The 20038-nt window shown below is 39.9% G+C and overlaps 1 protein-coding gene across 8 annotated transcripts in view; it reads right to left on the bottom strand.

The window, feature by feature from the left end:
* The window catches only part of SPIDR (scaffold protein involved in DNA repair), a 211514-nt gene that overhangs the window by 23334 nt on the left and 168142 nt on the right, over window positions 1–20038 (bottom strand). For 5 of the 8 annotated variants that reach the window (XM_026102980.2, XM_064507566.1, XM_026102979.2 and 2 more), the window contains one exon: window positions 5023–5196. In XM_026102980.2, coding sequence (XP_025958765.2) covers window positions 5023–5196 — 174 coding nt within the window. The remainder of the gene's footprint in view (window positions 1–5022; window positions 5197–20038) is intronic. The other 3 variants (XM_026102983.2, XM_026102982.2, XM_026102984.2) reach the window with 1 other exon arrangement.

Raw genomic sequence — 20038 nt, forward strand, 5'->3', positions numbered from 1 at the left:
TGACTAATACAAGAAACAAAAACATAAAGAAAATAAAAAACTAAACAGCATCTCAGTCAAAATCTAGACAGGTAGGAAGGATTGTTGGCTTTTTTCCTCAGTTTTAGGATAGCTGTTGAGATATATGCATTGTGTTCATCTATCTTAAGAATATGTTGTTTAGATATACAAAATTATTTCGTTAAATAATTTATTTACATACTTTAGTAACTCAGTCTTCGCTAGCACATTGGAAATTGCGCATAACACATTAAAACACTGAATTTCTAATATAGAATTATTTTTGATACAACATGCCTATTTTGTATTCTCCAATGCTGGTTATTAAACAGACTTAGGACAGAAGCACTGCAGATGGAAGCAGCAGTCAGTGCTTGCTAAAAAGAAGAAAACTCAAGAAACAAAATTCATATATGATATATATCCAGTCATTAAAAATAATAAAAGGAGTAACACAGATATCCAAAACTTTAAAGTAATTACTTAAATTACACTTTAAACAGAATTCAACTTTTAACCACAGCAATTACTAAAGTGTTTCAGGACCTCAAAACCTCAGAGACGTGGGTGGCTCTTTTAGATGGCAGCCTTTTTGGAGGAGGGAAAACCAAAGGAAGGAAGTTATGGCTTCCTTGCGCTGTGGAGAGTTCTTACTATTACATTTCCTGTCAACGTCTAGCAGTTGAAAAACCTTCTTTTATGGCAGTTAGCGGTGGTCCTCTCTTCTGAGTGTAAAGCAAAATAGAGAGAAAGTATAGAGTGAAAAGTAGAGGAAAAAGGAGGAGGGAAAAAAAAGGTTGGGCAAAATAGTGACAGTACAGATCAGGACAAATATAGGAAGATTTCACATTTCAGTGCCCGACATTTTAAATTTTAAAATGACAAACAAAAGAAAAACTTTATTTGAAAACACAGAAATTTCTCAGTGAAACATAACACTAGTCACTCAAAATCAATATTCAGAGTCTACTTGCTTTAGAGGAGAAGGCACCAAGCAGCACAGCAAGCAATTACGGAACAGCCTGCCATTAATTAACGGTTGGGTCATGTGCCAAAGCTTAAGCGTTGATGTATCCCGCAAAGCATTTCACCCTATCCAGTGTAAATGTGGACTGTAGCATAATCCATGCAACAGTCGCATCTACTTTTGAATCTTGTTACGATTTTTTTTAATATAGGGACAAAATTGGTGCTGACACCCTGAGTTAATTACGTATCATGTTAAAGCATTTTTCCCTTCCATTTTTAAACTGGTGTAATCTTTCAGTTCTGCTGAATAGAAACTCTTCATGTTCCTACCTTATGAGAAATGATAAAGAGAAAGAAACAGCTAGGTGTGCTATAGTCAGAAATAAAACAACTCACTGGCAAATCAGGTGAAAAGGCACAAATTGTCAAAATATGAATTATTATCCCATGTGTAACTCCAGTCAGGGCTAAAAACATAAAACTAACATCTTTGTCTATCAGACAGACATGTAACTGCAAAGTTTATTTCAGCTCATTGAATTTAACTGCTGTTAGGATAAAAGCAGATTATGACAATTTATCGGTTATTTACTCCTGCAACTTTTCAGTGAATGCTCTGTCCCTGCATCAAATTGCATCCATTTAGTTACCGGTTATACTGGAAGTACCTGAAAAAAACTGGGATCTACTAGAATAGGAAGGTTACATATTAGCTGTACTGCATATAGATTTTAGCTGGTATTTCTATCGCTAGCAGTACTCCAAAGAAATCTGACTTCCTCTTTCTCAAGGGGCTAAATTTGTAAGACTGACATATGGGGCAGTGGGAGGACGAGAGATAGAATAGACAGCTCTAAGGATCAAACATCTACTGGCAGATCAATTAACATTTTTCAGCTTTCTTTAAACCATCATAACTTTCACTCTCTGCTCTGCTGATCCTAAGTGTGCAGGTTGGGCAACAGCTGCAGAAAAGACTCGGAGAGAAGTATGTATGAGAGGGAGAGGAGAAAAGATGTGAAGAAACGGGTACTGAACCACATATATGCTGCTAATTCAGCTGCTACGGTACTGATTTCTACCTGATTCCTACCTTATTTGACTGCCTCAAAAACAGACAAGAAGGGCTGCTGTAAAAAAGGTACTAAACAAGTGACGGCAACTTAGCCATGACTCAGCCACGTCCACCCATCTTACCAGATTGCCAGAAACTGGACTGCAAAGGGAAACACCACTTCCTCTATTTGACTACCATGGGAAAGGTTTCTTGCAGTGATGGTTTTGGGGAGTGTTTTCCATGGGGTCTGGGACCTATTCTGAAAACCACCTAAATCAATGAAAGACTCTGAGATGACCTCATGACTCTTTAGAGCTGATCTCTTTAGCATTTTTTAAAACATACAGGTATTGAAAAACAATATTCAACAATAACAGTGCTTCCTATACGAGATTACTATAAATCTAATTTTGCACAGGCTTGTTCTTGCTCAAGACATGACATAGATATTTCAGTTCTTAGCCCATTTTTCTCTTGGAACACAAGTATTTTCTTATCAGGTGGAGAAAAGGGTTTGGTTTCTTTGACCCATCGTATAGTACAGGTCCATTCAAGTTAGGTTTAGATCCAGGTTGTCACCTGGATGTAAAATACACATTTTTGCAGATTTTAGTCTTTGAAATGCAGTTTTAGCTTACATGAGTAATTTTAAAATTGCACTTAGTGAAATCCTGTTGAATAGTATTTTAAACGAAATACTTCATGATGAGGATGGACAATGACACCCCCCCCGGACCCAAAATTTTTTGAACAATAACAGCGGTCCATTGATGCAAAAACCCCGAGTAACTCTTGTATCTGGTAAATGAAAATCTCCTCCCTCTCACGGAGGCACTGAGGAAGCACTCTGCCTCCAGAAGAAAGATTACAGACAGTCCATGTGACTGTGGGACAACATGCACATATGGGATCTTATTAGCTGTTCTTGGCTTCCTCCAGATTATGTGTTCCAAAGACAGAAAAAAAAATGACTTTTCCCTCATATTTCCTACATTTTATTCCCTTTTATCCATATTAAAAACCACTGTCAGACTCCAGGAAGCAAATAGTTTAAGAGCCATGTCCTTCCAAAAATCAATTGGCACTCTGAAAAAAAAGGCCACAGTCCTTTTGCAGGGCAGACCACATAGCTTTTATTCACTCATGTGCTGCAAGCCAAGGTTGGGCACTCACAGGCATATCCCATCATGTGCTCAGATATACTGCCGGCTCTGCGAGCCCATTTATCCAGTGGCAATGAGTTCTGCAGTCTAATGACGCTCTGTGTGAATAACTACTCCCTTCTACTAATTTCAGCTATGGCTTTACTGTGGTTTCCATCACACCTAGAATGACACAGAATGTGTCCCAACACATAAGAGTGATAACAAGTTATAAAGCAGAACTTTGGCTAAAACAACCAAGAAAAGAAAAAAAAAATCCCTACACAATTCCCCCTCCCACTCATTTTCTACAACGAAATCACGTTTTAACCACTGCACCATCCCTGAAGCTACATTAGCCATTTTCTTTTAATGTTTCCTAGCAGTGTACCACTGGCACAGCTCCAGCCGAGCCACCAGCATTTTCAGCAGTGTGTTGTCTAACCGTCCTCAGAATAGCCAGAAGTAAGTTACTGCTGCTTTGAAACAGAATTTACATTAGAAAAAGTCTGTCTCTTATTAGCTAGGCAGAGTACTGGAAACACCAGCAGCCAGTTGTAAAACTTCATTTGCATCCAGAATTCCAAAGCTATTATTTAATTTGTTTGGAAAAAATGTAACTTGAAAAAAAAAGCCAACAAAATAATTAAATAAGAAGACGTGTTTGTTATTAAAGAGCCATAAAAATGCAAGCAGGCTTGAAATCCAAAGGATCTGAAAATTAACACTGCAAGCACATAAAAAGAAAAGCACACTGAATAGGGCTGGCCGGAAAGCAGCAATTCCATTTTACTAAACATTTCAAGGCTTTGAAATTTGTTTTTGTTCCAATATGAAGCAAAAATGAGACTTTTTGAAAATTTTCATGAAATGAAAATGAGAGAGAGAGTATTCACTCCCTCTGGACCTGAAAAAATCTTCCGAACAAAACTGTATCCAAAATAGATAATGTTTCCATGAAACATTCTGGTTTTGATGAAACAGCATTTTTCAACAGGAAAGAAAAAAGTGTCAGGAAAAATATCACAGCCATTCTAATACCAAAGGTTTGTCTACATATGACACTTGCACCAGAGTAAATTATGTTGAGAACTGACCCAATTTAAGGACATTTATATAGCTCCCTGTGCAAACACCATACCACTTTCCTTAAAAAGATACTCTGTAAGATAACTGATCTCCATAATTTTTTTATTCTTGATTAACTAAAGGTATTTTATTTCAAAAATGTTAAAGGAATCACAGAATTAGCAAAATTAAACAGGTACCACAATTCAATCTGTTACTTATTTGGGAAGATTTTTCAATAAATCTGTGACATATCTATTCTAAAATAAGAATGGTTTTGTGCTTCAGGAGATTTCTTTTAAAGACGCTTAAACTGTGTTTCCAAAGCCATATAGGTTTAACTGAATTAAGCTCTCATATATTAAGGAAAATTCTTTGCTTGAAATGTCATCCCAGACTGGACAGCAAAGTAGAGAAACATACTGTAATGAACAGTCCTGCTAAGAAAGGGAAGTAAACTAATGTTTTTAAGTCTTTGAATCTACTGAAGAGGAAAAAAACATCTACCCTGTGTGCAACATTTCATGAGGTAATTCTTCTCTATAACTTTCTTTGCTAAATGTGTATTTGTGTGTTAGTTTACTCATGCCGATTTTGGAGGATGGTTGGGTCAAGCACTATCGGATCCAGCTGATGCCTAGTCGATGCGCTGAATACGGCAATTAGAGCACTTAATTGAACAAAGCCTGATTCAGTTGTTCCAGCTGATTGCAGAAATAAATAAAATGGCACACCGCCTCTGCCTGCCACAGCACTTCAACACATTTTCCCATGAATTGTTCTCACCTTCCTCTTGTGGTTCTCTGCAAAACTTTCATTCCAGCTAAGCAGCAGAATTTTCCTTCCCATCTCCTGCAATACTGTTCAATGCCTTCTGCAGAATTCAGGGATTGCAACTGTACTTCACTGAACATCCCATAGGCATCCTGGACAAGGAGGCACAACCTGCAAAACATTCCTCTGTTACTGAATTATTTCCGTTCATAACAAACTAGTTAGCAAATTTCTAAGAATTGTATTACAAGCTTCAGAACAGGGCCTGCAATACTACAATAACTAGAGAATTCCTACTAAATAGTGAATACTGGTACTGGTATGAGTAAACAAAATCAACAGCATTAAAGCTTTTCTTATATATACTTGCATGAAGCCCATGAATGAAATAGTGAAGCATGACTGAAAACAAGAATAAAAGGCTTGCACTGGGGAGCAGATAAACTAACTGCAAAGCAATATGTGGTTGGGAAGAAAGAAGGTTGAGTTTTTGCCTAACTTGAGGTGAATTCTGCAATGCGGACAGAGGAATGATGCAAATGCATACGTGCGTGCGTGTGTGTGTGTGTGTGTGTACGTGCGTGTGTGTGCGTACTACATATAAACATACAAATTCTGCTTAGAAGTAAACAAAGCAACATGTTTCACAAGTAATAATCACAAACAACGAAACTGGTAAAATGAATAAATATTACATTTTCACTGAATTTAAAAGAGTTCTGAGGATTCAAAAACAGTGAAATGTCAAATTTTTTCACTTCTTTTTTAGAAATACCAACATGAAACTACAGATTAGTAAATTCAATTTTCAGTATGAAGACGTCCAGAGGAACTATTTTAAGGAGGTAATTAAAGAACCTGCTAAACAGACCATTTGATTAAAGCAATTTATGAGACCAATGCTGGGAAGTATTGCTTAACCAACTTGCTGGCATTTCTAGAAGATGTTACTGTCATAGCAGATAAGGCAAAATCAGTGGATGTCATACATTTAGATAGTCAGAAATGCATTTCACAAGATTCTGCACCTGAGATACTAATCTGTAGCAACGATAGCATGAGTCATGGAGCGCAGGGGGAAGGACGCTGCTGTCTACAAGATTGGTCTAATTGTCCCAGAAAGAAGCAGTGAAGCACAGAAACTTTTCATAAGGGAAACAAGAATTACCTCTGAGGGTAGCACAAGCATCTTGTTTCTGACTAAAATTCAGGAATGCACTGGGCAGCAAAATTCTGCTGATTTTAAAAGTGCATGGCAAAACTACCTTTTTCCTGAGCAAGCCAACTCCAACTGCTTTGGGAGCACATCACATAATGTATCAGATGCATCCCAAAAACATCCAAGGGTAGCTATTACTTCTTTCATTTAAAATGAAGTGAGCTCCTGCACCTCTCTGGAAGAAAACTATGTATTTTCTTAGCAGGGGAGCTTAGGCACATGGAAGACCATTAATCACAGTTTCCTTGTTCATTATGAACTGTCTACCTTTGACTGGCTTAAAGCCTTGAGGGGGCTGTATCCTGCACAGGATACAGCCTCAAAGCCCTCCTGGCATTAGCAGCTGCAAAGGCACCAGTTGAGAGCCCTCCTTTTTCACATTCTGGTGCTGGTTTTGAGGGACAGGGAGTGGCAAGGCTGAACATAAATGAAGGCTCCTATGTTTTCCCTGTATCTCTAGCTGTAGTGATGTGTAGGCTGGAAAGACAGGTACCCTCAGCTCTGCGATGAGTGACATTCCCAGCCCAGAGAGCCAGTGACGAACCTGTGTCTTCAACAGCTTTATCGCTCTTTTTATTTCCTGTATAAAATAATCAAGGAGATCCCTTGCGGATAAGTATCACAAGATCATCTCCAGCTCAACAGAACAAAGAGTACGTTGTGTTATGAACATGATGGCCCAGAAGCAGAGTAACTACGGCTGCCTGCCGCTTTCCATCTTAGGACCCTTCAGTCACTTAAAAACTTCTGTCAAGCTTTAACTGATTAGACTGAAATTTCTCATTGTTTTGTTTGGAAAAACAGGGGTAGTATGTTCTGGACATTTCTGAAAACCAGACTGAGGAGAACAGGAAAAAAAAAAAGCAAACAGTTTTGCTTATGGTAAGAAAATATTCAATGATCATTCATTGCAAAAAATCAGGCCTTCATATTTTGAAGCAAGCAAGTGCCAGCTGAGTTTGTCTCTCAAATGTCTTAACTGTGTTCAGCAGCCCCTTAACTGTGAACTGATTTTCTCATATCCTTAGTGAGACATAACCAAATGCAAGTAAGTCTCAGACTAGCTGGCACCAGGCTCACATTAAGTCTTCTGGGACAAGTTAATTGCCCAAATAAAATTAACTTGGTTGGTGCTGAAGACCTCAGTCACCAAAAGTACATTTTCCCAGTCCTTTCAAGCCAAGCAAAGAGCTGGCTGCTGTCAGACATGGAAGTCTCAACTTCCCGGTTTGCAACTTCCATGTTTCCCTCCCTTTGTTGGGGCAACATAAACGGCTAGGCTATCAAACTGATCTCACCAAAATAACACTACAGCCAAAAAAACCCCAATTGTAGTCAGATCAGCTCCCTGAAAACAAACTCTGTGGACGTATAATCCAAATGGCGTAGAGAACTACTTATAGGCAAGGACATATTTTCCAGGCTGAACTGGAAGTCTGAAGTTCCCACTCAAGCTCTCTAGTGTATGTAGCATGAACATTGCTGATCATATGACAGGAGAATGGTCATCGTATGACTGTGCCATTGCTTGGAATATAGAAAAAGAGGCAGAAGTGTGTAATTTGAGGCTTACATCACTAATAACCTCATTCATACTAGTACCATGTTCAGGATCATTGGCATAATGGAGAAACACAGTGCAGCAGAACCTCTTGCACCATGGTCCAAATGCTTTTGCCCTGTTAGGACCATACATGTGAGCACACATCCAACATGCTACATTCACTCTAAGGGCATCCAAAGGTAGACATGATTTCTCCAACATGCATTTAAAATGAAATGAACATATCCACTCAGTTGGAGGACAGAATTCCTCAATGAAACTTCAGACATACAATTTTGGACTAAAAGATAAGGAACACCCCAAACTAACTCTATGAATGGAACTTTATGAACAAATGTTCCCTGCTTCGACACTGTTTAACAAAAAGTTCAAATGAAACAATGACAAAAACTTGAAATATTCTTAACAGCACTTGATCTGTCTTGCACTAGTTAAATAGCTAATGCTATAGATACTTAAATGAGTGAAAACTGATTTTCCTACTTAATGGCTACAAGGATATCAGGTGAATCACCCAACAGAATTCAGCAATGCATTCAGAGGATCATTCTCATGTTCTCTGCAACTGCTTCTGTTCTTATGGATTTGACACATGCTGTTGGCATCACTGCCAATGGCATGTAGGTCAGAGTGGCTTTCAGGGGCTGTTGATTCAAGGCCTCAACTTCTTCAACACTATTGTGTTTTCCTTAATTTCACTTTATTTCCAGAAAAGTGGATTTGTATTATTTTCTCACATTGCAGTGTTGCTCCCATATTGCAGCAAATGTTCTCGCAAATGAAGTTTTACCAGCAAGTCTAATAGCGATGAAAGCAACAGACTGTCACACAATTTTCGCCCCCTTTGAAGCTAACCACCCGGGAGAAAACCCACATCTAAACTAGAAGGCATGCTGCAAATCCAAAAAAAAATTATTTGCCCCCAGGAATTCAGTATTTATTATTTGTGCGTGCATGTATTGCAAAACAATTTTTCTATAAAACGTGGCTTTTGTACTGAGTAAGTTAATCAGGTAAAACCAGCCTTCATTAATGGTTTGCCAGTATGCATGCTACTGAGCTGTTAGAAAAGAGAAGGGGAACATCACTGTTTTTATCAGTGGTGGTTGTGGTAGGGAGGAAATAAGAACGATCTTTCTTTTTTGGCCAACAAGATGCAAAGCCCTGCATAAGAACTGAATTTTAAAGATGGCTTTGGAAACAGAAATTCCTCATGCAAAGGAACAGAAAAATCATTTCAGGACGGAGGGGTGGCGTGAAAGCCAGGAGAGGAGCGCCTGTGGGAGACGCAGAGTAAGGGAAAGGTGAAGTATGACTCACTGGTAATAACAAAGGGGGTGAGGATAGAGAATGGTAAGAAAGGAGGCAGAGATTAGCCTTTCTTTTTTTCTTTTAAGTAATAACACAGTAAGCCTCATGCTAAAGCTTGGGAAGATTTTGTTAATTTGCTAATAGCCAGGAGCAAGGATGGGGGGAGGGGAAAGATGAGGCTGATTACTCTGCATTATTTCTATCACTGTGCTGATATTTAGGACAAAATGTTTCTCAGTGGAAATCTGGAGAGGATTACAGGATTACACTGCCATGCCCCTCTCCTGGTTAGTCACTCCTTATGGGGAAAGAGTAAAACTTTCTTTTACTATTACTTTTATTATGCATGAAAAATCATACATATCCACAGCTGCCAGGCAGCTGACTTTCTGGCTAAGTAAGAATGAGAAAAATCCTCACTTTATGCCTATGTCAACAGCCACTTTCCAGCTTCCTGAGTGGCCAGTGGGAAGGAGTAAGCAACAGGAGCACCTGGTTGGGGAAGAGGTGGCGAGTGCAGGGAAGCCAGCACTGTGATGGCCTTTACTGTGTCTTGTGAGAACAAGCAGCAGAGATTTGTCTTTAAAAATCTTAACTAATAAAATAATTGTTTTACCCTAGGAGAGCAGGACAACCATGTGGACCACACCAGCTTTTACACATTCATAGCTGAGATGCCCAGTAGAGCATAAGCAAGACGGTGTAAGCAAGACAGACAGACAAGTGCAACATCCTTCATGGTGCTCAGAAGGGACTTCATGAGTTACTGTTTCTTTGGAAGGGAGAGAAAAGGAAGGATCAGGGAAATGCCTGCAAACTAGCTGAATTATATCAACTCTGATATTTGCTCCTTCTTTATCTGAACCATCCAAGAGGCAGCTGCTGCTCCTTTGTTTGTCAGAGGACTTCTTATCTCCCTGAGGTGCGGTTCTAGCAGAGGCATAAAGCACACATACATAAACACACATAAACAAAACTCCCCTCTCTCTTAATCACCAGAGGCACAACACTCTACCTACACAACTCCAATTCAGCAACTTGTCTGGTCAGGTCTCAAGGCGGAGCTGATTAACTCCTGCTAATATGGTTTAGATTCACATTGTAACCTGCAGGACACCACCCTGCCAGGATTTAATGTATCCCTACCTTACGCAGTCCTTGCATTTACCATACCTGTACTACTGCTGAAAAATCAAAGCTCAGGCACACAAAGGGGCAACTATCTACTTTTTTGTCACTCCGTAACACCGTAAGGAGTGTCCTGTAAAAGGCACTATATTCACCGGCTCACAAATTGCTTCACGTTTCCATTTCATATTTCGTGTTTCCAACAGTACATCCGTGCTGCCGTCTTCTTTGTCCCCTCCAGTTTCAGACCATTCTGCGCTGAAATCCATGCCATTTGCTGGCAGGAAATGGCCAGAGAAGCTCTACAGAGCTGCAATAACTATGGCTTGAATGATACAAATAAAAAATAATGACGCAGTGTCATTGACTAGCCCTTTTAACACTTAGGTCACTGAAGTACGCAGGTAGGAAAACAAGCGGAGCACTGCTGTAGTTTATAGAAGGGGAACGCCAGGCTCCAAGCAGAGTCCTAACCACAACTCCCTCCAAGCACAGACATTTTGGGCACCCCAGCTGCAGCTCTGGTTTAAAGTACCGAGATGACTGAAATGGTAATCATTTGCCTTGAGAATAGAAGGTTTAAAATCACTTAAAAGTAGAGTTTATGATCATGTACATTTTTATTAGACAACTAAGAGAGCACTCAGAAGGAAAAAAAAGGGGAAGACAGTTCAAGAACGCTGTCCCTGGTAGAGAGGGAACAGAGCACGCAGTTGACACCAGATCTGCAAGTTCTCTCCAGCTAGAGCCAGTCTGTCTTTACAAAAGCATTGGTGGAAGCTGCACATGTGACAGGACTATCACCAGGGAAATAAGCAAGTCTTATCTCAGCATCTGAAATAGAAAATATGTAAGAGAGGCCTCCCCGTCTCAGGAAAAGATTCCTTTTTTGCAGGCACTTCTTAACATATGCATTACAGAGTATTTACATAACACATTTTGCAAATAACTCACTACAGTAGCTACGCCAAATCCATAATTTTGTATTTTCCTAGTTAATTACATTTTTATACTTACGTTAAAAAATGAAAAAGAGTGACAGCGGTTATAAAATAACTTCAGATTATTTTTATTCACTTCCTTGAATCGTCAATTACTTCAACACAAACTGGAGAATCAAATGCAACTTCCACAAGATCTTTCATCAGTCTCCCACTGATGACTGCCTTTACCATTTCTTCATTCAGGCTAATTCTTCCACCTACTATTTTCTGTCTACGGCCTGAAGAAGCAAGACTTATGTGGGCAACTGCTGTCATGCAGTTAAGTGCAGGAAGAGACCCACCTGGGCCAACCATATCAGCATGACCGCCTGTGGAAGGCAGAACATACACGAAGTGAGCGGAGCTCAGCAGCGTTTTAAATTTCCCCATTCAAAATGTCAGACACTGCCTGCCTGGTGGGAAGCAAATACAACGTCTAGGGAATGGGTGTAGCACAAAAACAGAGGACTTTTGATACTTGCAATGAAACCAATGGCTTCAGACTTCACAATTTTTCTGCGCAAAACATTTTTTCTATGAAGTTTTTATATGGCACCAAATGAACTGTTTAAACTCCCCAACCCACGCTGCCTCTAAGTGCACTTTCCAAACATTAAACTGCTGATGTGTATATTTTATTTGCATGCAAAATTTTACTCAAAAGTAAACAAAACATTTACAACGATAAAAGGACATTCCTGTTGTCCACCCAAACACAATATGGAGCCAAAGCTATAATTTCAAACAGTTACAGAACTGCTTTTGACAAATATCTTCGCTATCATCTGATTGCCTCGATTATCTCACATTCCTAAAGGAATATTACAATTTTTCTATATTAATAGTTTTCACTGAAAATAATTATACTATATAAACAAAAAATTATAGTAATAGCTGGTCTTGGAGATACAGAAAGTTAAGGAAAATAACTTCCTAAGTACTGGCTAAAAGCTTGGATAAGGTTCAGCCTCAACAAACCAGGAAGGCCCTCCTTGCCACAAACTACCTACACATCTCCTCCTTACCATGCTGAAACTGCATGTAATTTATGTTCGTTTTTCTAAGATAGACTCCATTCAGTTTGTTACATAAACAGAAAAAGATTTTGGGCGGTAACAAAAAAAGCAAGTACATTAGATCATCCTAGCTCATTTCAGACTCACTATACTGGTAGCAAGGATGCTGCTCATGCTCCTCAGTGTCCCCAGCACCACCACTTCGCCACAGATTCCCATTACAATCACTTGCTTATTTTGTTACATGATTCAGAGAAAATACATCTTCTGTACATCAAGATTTCCTAAGCAAGGGGAAAAGTGTACAATTTAAGAAACTTTTAGAGTCAGTTGAAAACTGCAAGTCTCTGTTATGGATGATCTCCAATAGAAAAATCCTGTTCCAAATATAACATGTAATTACCATGCAGCCACTTAAAGTACTTATCTATGAATCTGAGGAGGGGTTCTTTGTTTATTTTGATTATCTGAAGACTTTTTAATTACTGTTTTGGCATCCAAGAATTCCAACAGTCAGCGAGGTACTGCCAAAAGATCTTCTCTTTGCAAGGTGCTCTGCACCCTCCTTTCTAAGAAAACCAGCACTAAACTGATAGTTCTGGCAACATTTCACATCATGTTTGCTGTGATATGAACTCTCCATGCCTCATCTCCTTATACATAAAAATCAGAATAAAAGCCTTGCCTTCAAAGGGTGATCTGAAAACAAGAGCTGAATAATATGGTGATAACTAGGAGGACAGGTCCAAAAAGTCTGTTCTATACGCCGGATCCCATTTCAGTTGGGAGAGGAAGCTACAGACACATACATAGCGGGCTTGCAGTAGCAACCTATTCCTTCTGAGCTACAGGACTCAGAAAAGTCTGAACTCCTCCATGCAAGCTCTCAGCAGAATGACAGCATCTGGAATGAAGCAAGAACACTGCAGCAGCAGCAGTGGTGTTGCTTATCTTTCAAGAACATGTTATTTGTGGATTCACTAGATTTACTTCTAAACCGCATAGACTATGAATGGGCTCCTAGAAGATTTTATTAAAAAAAACCAAACATCAAGTGAGCACTTAAAAAAAAAAAACAACCTGCTCATTTTGGAAGGCAGAGAACATCCTAAAATGCATTCCTGACAGTACAGCGTTACGCGCGTGCTTCTTCAGTGAACGGGCAAGGTAAATGAAATATTGTAACACTGCAGGATTTCTTAGGGAGCTGCTGTATTCAAGAAGACATGCTGCTGTCTCAATGCCACATCATCCCACTGAAATAGTAAAAAAAAAAAAAAAAAAAAAAAGAGAAAGAAAAAAATCATCAAAATAAACAGCAGAACAAGGAGCAAAGAAAAGCAGAAGTGAAAGCTCGCTGGGGATCCTTCTCTGGCAGAAGGGCAACTTTCTATTCTTTCTTGGAGGGTCTGCCGTTTCTGCTTTTCCCCCCATGTTGTTTTTCTCCCTCACTGGCTGCCTTTCGTAGTGCGTTGCTAACGCAGGGGGCGGCGGCGGGTCCGCGTGTGCACGCGGCCTGTTTACAAAGGCTATGGCAGCGGTTCCCAGCAGCCCATCGAGAATTCTAGGAAACGGCCCCCGTTATTTCCCTGCGGGTCAGTGTCAGCTCGTGTCAGGCCGCAGCAATCGGCCGGGCCAGCGCGCTCCGCCGCCGCTCCGGCGCTGGCCGGCGGCCGCGCGGGCAGGGCCGAGCGAGCGAGCGGGCCGGCGGGCGCTGCGAGGGGGCGGGCTGCCTTCGCGGCCCTCTACCAACCGCCGCACGCCGCACTACGATAAACACCACGCTGGAAACCAGATACAACAGTACATTGTGTTCTTCTTCTGAAAAACAACCAGACTTCTGCTCACTTAAAGTAAACAGTTAATCCTGTTTATCTTTTTTTTTCTCTCCCTCTCTCCCCCCCCTCCTTGATGAGTTGTCAGCAGAACAATCTCTTCTGCAAAGCGAATGAGAGGTTGGTCCCTTAAATTCGTAGCGATTTTCTCTCTCCTCCGAGGGGGGAAAAAGTCCAATTCAATATGTAAACTTTCTACTATCAGCAAACAGCATGGAATAACAATCTTTCTTGGCTTAAACTGACTTAACAAAGTGATGCCAAAATGGAATGAGACCTTTCCCTCACATTTTATTTTGGAAAACTGAAGTCCCAAACAGAGAGCTCTATTCACCTCCTTTAACTATTCCTTTTCTGACAAGAAGCAGCAAAACTGGTTAAAAAACCTGGGACCTGTGGGGTCCTTGCAGCCTCATTAAACAGTGCACTGGATGTATAGATTAGCTAATGCAGCTGGGGGCTCTTCTGCGTGAGGGGAAAAAACGTAAGTCAGAAACACGCATGTAATCGACTGACAGTGAAGTAATAAACTATTACTCTCTTTTTCAAAGTATATGCTCCCTGTGCAAATTCACCATGGCCCTGACTTTGCATATTAAGGATGATTAATTAGCAAAGCAGATGGAATCGATTATCTTGTTTTGCTGGAGTCACCACATTCTACCTATTAACTACTTATTACTGGGGAGTCCAACTCAGTCTGCTAAAAGCTACAAGCTTTTCTAAAGGGAATTCTAATTTTTAGCACTAAGGAATTTAAACAGTACTGAAAGTCAATAATGAAAGTGTGCTTAACATCCCCAGTCAGTAAAAGTTTGTTGATTTAGCTATTTATAATCACAAAAATATATGATTTGCAAAACTGCAGGAGGAGAAGGAAAATATTCTGTTTCCTTGTTTTATTTTTACTCCTCTTGCAAGCTCCAAGTCTAAGATTCTGGGTTTTCTGTACAACCAATGTCATCAAGTGCAAAAACGTAAAATCAGGTCTTGGTAGGTAACTAAAGGGGAGGCTCATTTTCAGGTAAGTTAAGTTTGAATATTTTACACATGACATTTTTATATTTTTAAAGCTTTTTTTCCCCCTGAGATCTTAATTAATTTTGCATTTCTTTTTAAATCCTCTGCAACAACTGCTGAATTAACTTGGCTCTTGTGACTTCTGAAGTGACTGAACAGAACAAGGCAGTCCTATTTCCCCTTACAGAAACTGAACTTGGGAGGCAGCAATCAGCACGCCAGGGCCAGATTCTAACCTAAAAAACCATCGCACAGGAGCAGTGTAGGGTTTATTCCCCCCAGTCCACCACTTAACCCACTGTGACCTCCAGCCAAGACTGGAAGGGCAAGTATGTCTCCAGCTGAGACTGGAAGAGCCAGTATTGGTAGGAAATGATTGCTGTTGAAAACTTCATCTTGCTCCATGGGCACTCTGTCATTTAACCTCCTCTCGCCCAATGCTGTGACCTGCATAGGAGAAGCAGTTGCCCTCTTAGGACTGTTGAGTTTGGTCCATCAGATTTCTCCCAAATTGACACATGGTCTACAACACTTTCAAAGACCTCGCATAGGCCAAGATGATACAGCTGGGAGCAGAGCAGTTATTAGCCACAGAACAGTAGGGGAGAGGCAAAGTACTGCAGTAAAGCTCCTCCCTCAGGAAGCCAGAGGAGAACGTGGTGGTGCCACGGTCTCTGCCTCTTGGAGAAACTCCTGTGCACAGGAGGAGAAGCAGTAAATCTAAGTAGTTTAGGCTGCAGATATAATCCACATACAATGGAAGATTTCCCTTTGATTGTCCCCACATTTTGACCCCATGCCGGGCAGCAACCATCTGCCACCATCTGACATCCTATTTCAGGAGGGAATGTCTCAGCTGAAAGGAATGAGGACAAGAGATGAATTGATGGGAGATCATTAGGAGATGAACCAACAGCAGGAGGAAAATGTAGAAGGTGAAGAAAACAGACCAGGAGGAAATGTTCTGATACTACCTCTTTTCCACTTCCTTTCTCACACCTTGATCTTCTCTGTATTTCTGGTAGTTAAGAGATTCAGGGAAAAATGCTTGTCTGTTATAATTCTACAAATGAAATATGAGCATTACTGACAGAGAGCGTTCTTCTTGCCGATTAAAAAAAAATCTGAAAGTGTGGATGTCAACAATTTTTCCAGTTTGAAAATAAAAAATAGAAGATTTTGTTACACCTTACATGTTCCCATTGAAATTTTCAAAATGAGAAATCCCGGTTTTGCTATTTAGGTTTACAAATTACTTTCAAAGAAACAGCAAGTTTGGGCCATTATCCAAAACTCACTCAAAAAACCATCTTTCCATTGATCTCAAAGAGCTTCATTTCATGCTGTAAAGCAGGCAGAGAAAACACCTGGACACGCTGGCACTGTTCCACCACCTTGATTTAATTCAACCATTTACGCAAATTCCATGTTCCTCTTTTTAAACTATCTACACTTAACACTAAACAAGGATCAAATACAAACACTGAAATAATTTTATAATCACATTTACAACTCCCCATAATTTCAAGGGATCATTTTTAGCAGGATCAGAACCTGCAGCATAGCACACGATGGATGGAAAACAATGTTAAATACACCATGTACTGCTTTTTGGGGTGTGTTTTTGGCATTTAATTGGATAATCTTAAGACATGCATAGAGAACCTCTCATTTCCTTCATCACTTCGGTTATCTTCTGATGCATACAGAGATTTCAAATATTGTCTGTGCTAATGGAAAGTGTCCTAAAAGAGAAAATCTCTGCTACAGCATCTCTAGCACAATTATCCTATACAGACGATAGCCTTTATTTTATTTCTCATGCACAGGGAACACTGTTTTATTTAAAGGTGTTACTAAAATGGTCAGTGTTATAACACTGTTTACCATAAATCAGTGATTACACGGGATCTAAGATAATAACTCTAATCAAACACTGACCAAAGTGCATGGTATACTTGATTCTGATTTCCTCTTCCTCCTACAAAACCAAAACCATCCTTAAAGACAGAATCTCTTCAAACATCAGTCAGGCATAGTTTCTGCTCATTATTTCAAATATTGAAGAAGGGGGAAAAAAAGCATCACGTCTAATCAAAACTACAGGAAGAGTTCAGAGAGACAAAAGATAATCATGTAAATTAGAACCGGATTAAATCCATTAGTAAAGCTATCTATTCATGCCAGAAGAGGTGACTTAATATTCTGTGGTTAAGATGCTGGTTTTGTGCCTTATCCAAAAGATGATCAACAATAGCGCATTGTTCTCCTACCACCACGCTGGTGTCACTGGCTCTGACTTGACTCAGCACAGACTTGAAGAGAGAGCAGCAGCTACAGCAGCGCCTCTTCCCTCGCATCTGGATTGTCCTTAGGCATCACCCCTTCCGGGCCAGCAGGAGATAAAACATCACAGCCAAGGTAACAGGATACCTTTTGTCTTTAAAAAGTGCAGTTTCCTGTTGATAGTATTTCATATTGTTACATTTGTTGTCTCATCCTCTGCTTCCTGTCACACAATCCCTCTCTGAGACTTGACTATATTGAATTGAGTAAGCGTTAGGGCAGGGACCACTTTTTCTACGGGCCCGCAGAGCATCCCATACACAGGAAAGCTCTGATCCTGACTGGAGCATCTGGGAATTACTGCATCACAACACCAGACCAAACATTTGGCCTACAGGAGTGAGCCATTTAAACATCGGTTGCTATTCCTTATTCTTCTTAACAACAGGCAACAGGGCTAGCATTTGTGTTTTTGGCGTACTGTCAGCTTCTTAGCGGTTGGACTTTTCCTTCTGAGGCTCTCCATCAAGTAGGATGTGTTTGTGTCGAGGGTCTCAAACCAGGCTACCGGCCCCCTTCCTTCAGCCTGACTTGATCCTCACACCCAGAACAAAACATTCAGGAATCACGAGGTGAAGACCTGAAGGTTGCCTAAAGAGCATTCTCTCCTACGGGACATGTAATTAAATACATGGAGAACCGCCACATAAAAATGAGATTTTGCCTAAAATCCAGGCCACGGAGTTTTAGGCATTATCCGTAGTCATGCAACATATTGTTTGTGGAGTTATCTCCGCTGCCAAGTAGTGCCCGACAACGGTAATGTTGAATCGTACAACACTATGTACTCATGTACCCCTAAGGTGGAGCACCAAAAGAGCCTAAATTAAATACTGAAGCATTCTAAAACTAATCCAGATAAATCCTCTCAACTGCATTCGCAAGAACAGGAGACAAAATGCCTGTATTTTTAATAAAACGTGCTTCAAAGCCTAGCCACGTTTCAAAAACCTTTGCTGACTTCCATTGTAGCAAGAAGTGTGAAAATATCAACAAAACAAAAATATAATAAAAACACAGTAAATTAATCCCACTTGGATAAATCTAAGCATTTTGTTTTACCAATTAAAAAATAAGTTAAAAATCATAACTGAAATGGAATTTCTAAACAAGTGGTTTTAGAGTAGGAAAATTACATTGTTTCAAAACATGGCATTTCAGCAATTTCACATGTTTTCAATTGGTTGTGATGAGCTTTTCGTTAGACAGTTTTCATTTTTTCTAAGATGATCTGACAGAAAATTGTTTCTCTGAAAAATTCTCAACTATTTTTCCTAGAAGTATTTTTCAAAATTGTAATACAGTAACTATTTATTATTTTTCAAGGCTATGGTTTGACCAAACATTATTATCCAACATATTAAAGAATAATTATGTAGTATGCCTATAAGTAGAAGCAATGCTGAACAGTAAGAGAAGAAAATGTAATATAGAAGCTACAATAAAACTGTGGTACACACAAATCATAAGTTACAAAACTATGCAAAATAGGAATGAATTTCTGTGTTTACATCTTTTAACGATTGTTAAAAAAATAAAGGAAAAGTAAAGGAGTTGGTACTGCCTGCATTATGGCTTACTATAAGTACGGCTGTGTTCCCGGCTCTATTGAGGTCGGTTCAAGGTCCTGACTCTGAGAAAAGATAATATAACTGACTGCTGTATTCATGTGTACCTGAAACAAAGCTCCCCGGCTGTGTGTACAGTACAGCAACCTGCCCAAATGCCTCTGAGGACTTGGGGGCAGCTGGGCAAAGCTCTGCTTTTGGCAGCTGATGGAAAAGCCCACTGAGAGTTTAACTAAGCCAAGGGCCCCACTGCCACCCATGCCTTTTCCTCACATTATCTACGCGGTCTGCCAGGTAGTAGGCAGTGCTGACTCTGAAAAAAGAACTGCATTTCCAGCAAGAAAGGCGAAAAATACTCAAGGGAGTTTTCTTGGAGAAGAGGTGATAACTACAACCTGCCTGACGCCATTTGGGTGTCTAATCGGCACTAATTTTCATTCTGAAATGGCAACAGGTGTGAACCTTATCTCACTGTTCTTTTTTTAAACCAGTTGTAAATATGTTCTCTTAATTGCAGTCCCACAAAATATGATAAATATATTCCACACACAGAACTAGATTTGGGAATCTTTTTATTTCTATGGAAGTCTAATTCACCACAGACCTGCCTTTCCTGACCAAAAGACATTCTTTAAGCACACAGCTAATTGTAACTACATATATCTAAGTATATGCATCATTTCATATAGTGTTACACCAAGCAGGTAATTGCAAAGGCACAAAAAAGCATTTTGTTTCAGGGGAACAGTTTCATCCCAGCTTGACCTGATATGACGAGACAGAACGCCCAAGAAAAAGCCTGGAAGTTGAAAAAGTGATTGAAAGGCAGCAGAACAAGACCATAGGGAGAGATGGCTTTCTTTAGAAAGGCAAACACTTCCCAGGTTGCCAGCCAAATCAACGCTGAAAATTATACACTGCACATCTAGGGTGTACAAGGAATTAAATTTTTAAACTGCAAAGAGTTATTTACCTACAGCAGAGTCAAAGATTTATGTTCCTGTAGGGCAAGCAAATATGATACCATCTGATTTGGAA

The sequence above is a fragment of the Dromaius novaehollandiae genome, chromosome 2 (genome assembly GCF_036370855.1).
Source record: "Dromaius novaehollandiae isolate bDroNov1 chromosome 2, bDroNov1.hap1, whole genome shotgun sequence".
NCBI lineage: Eukaryota > Metazoa > Chordata > Aves > Casuariiformes > Dromaiidae > Dromaius > Dromaius novaehollandiae.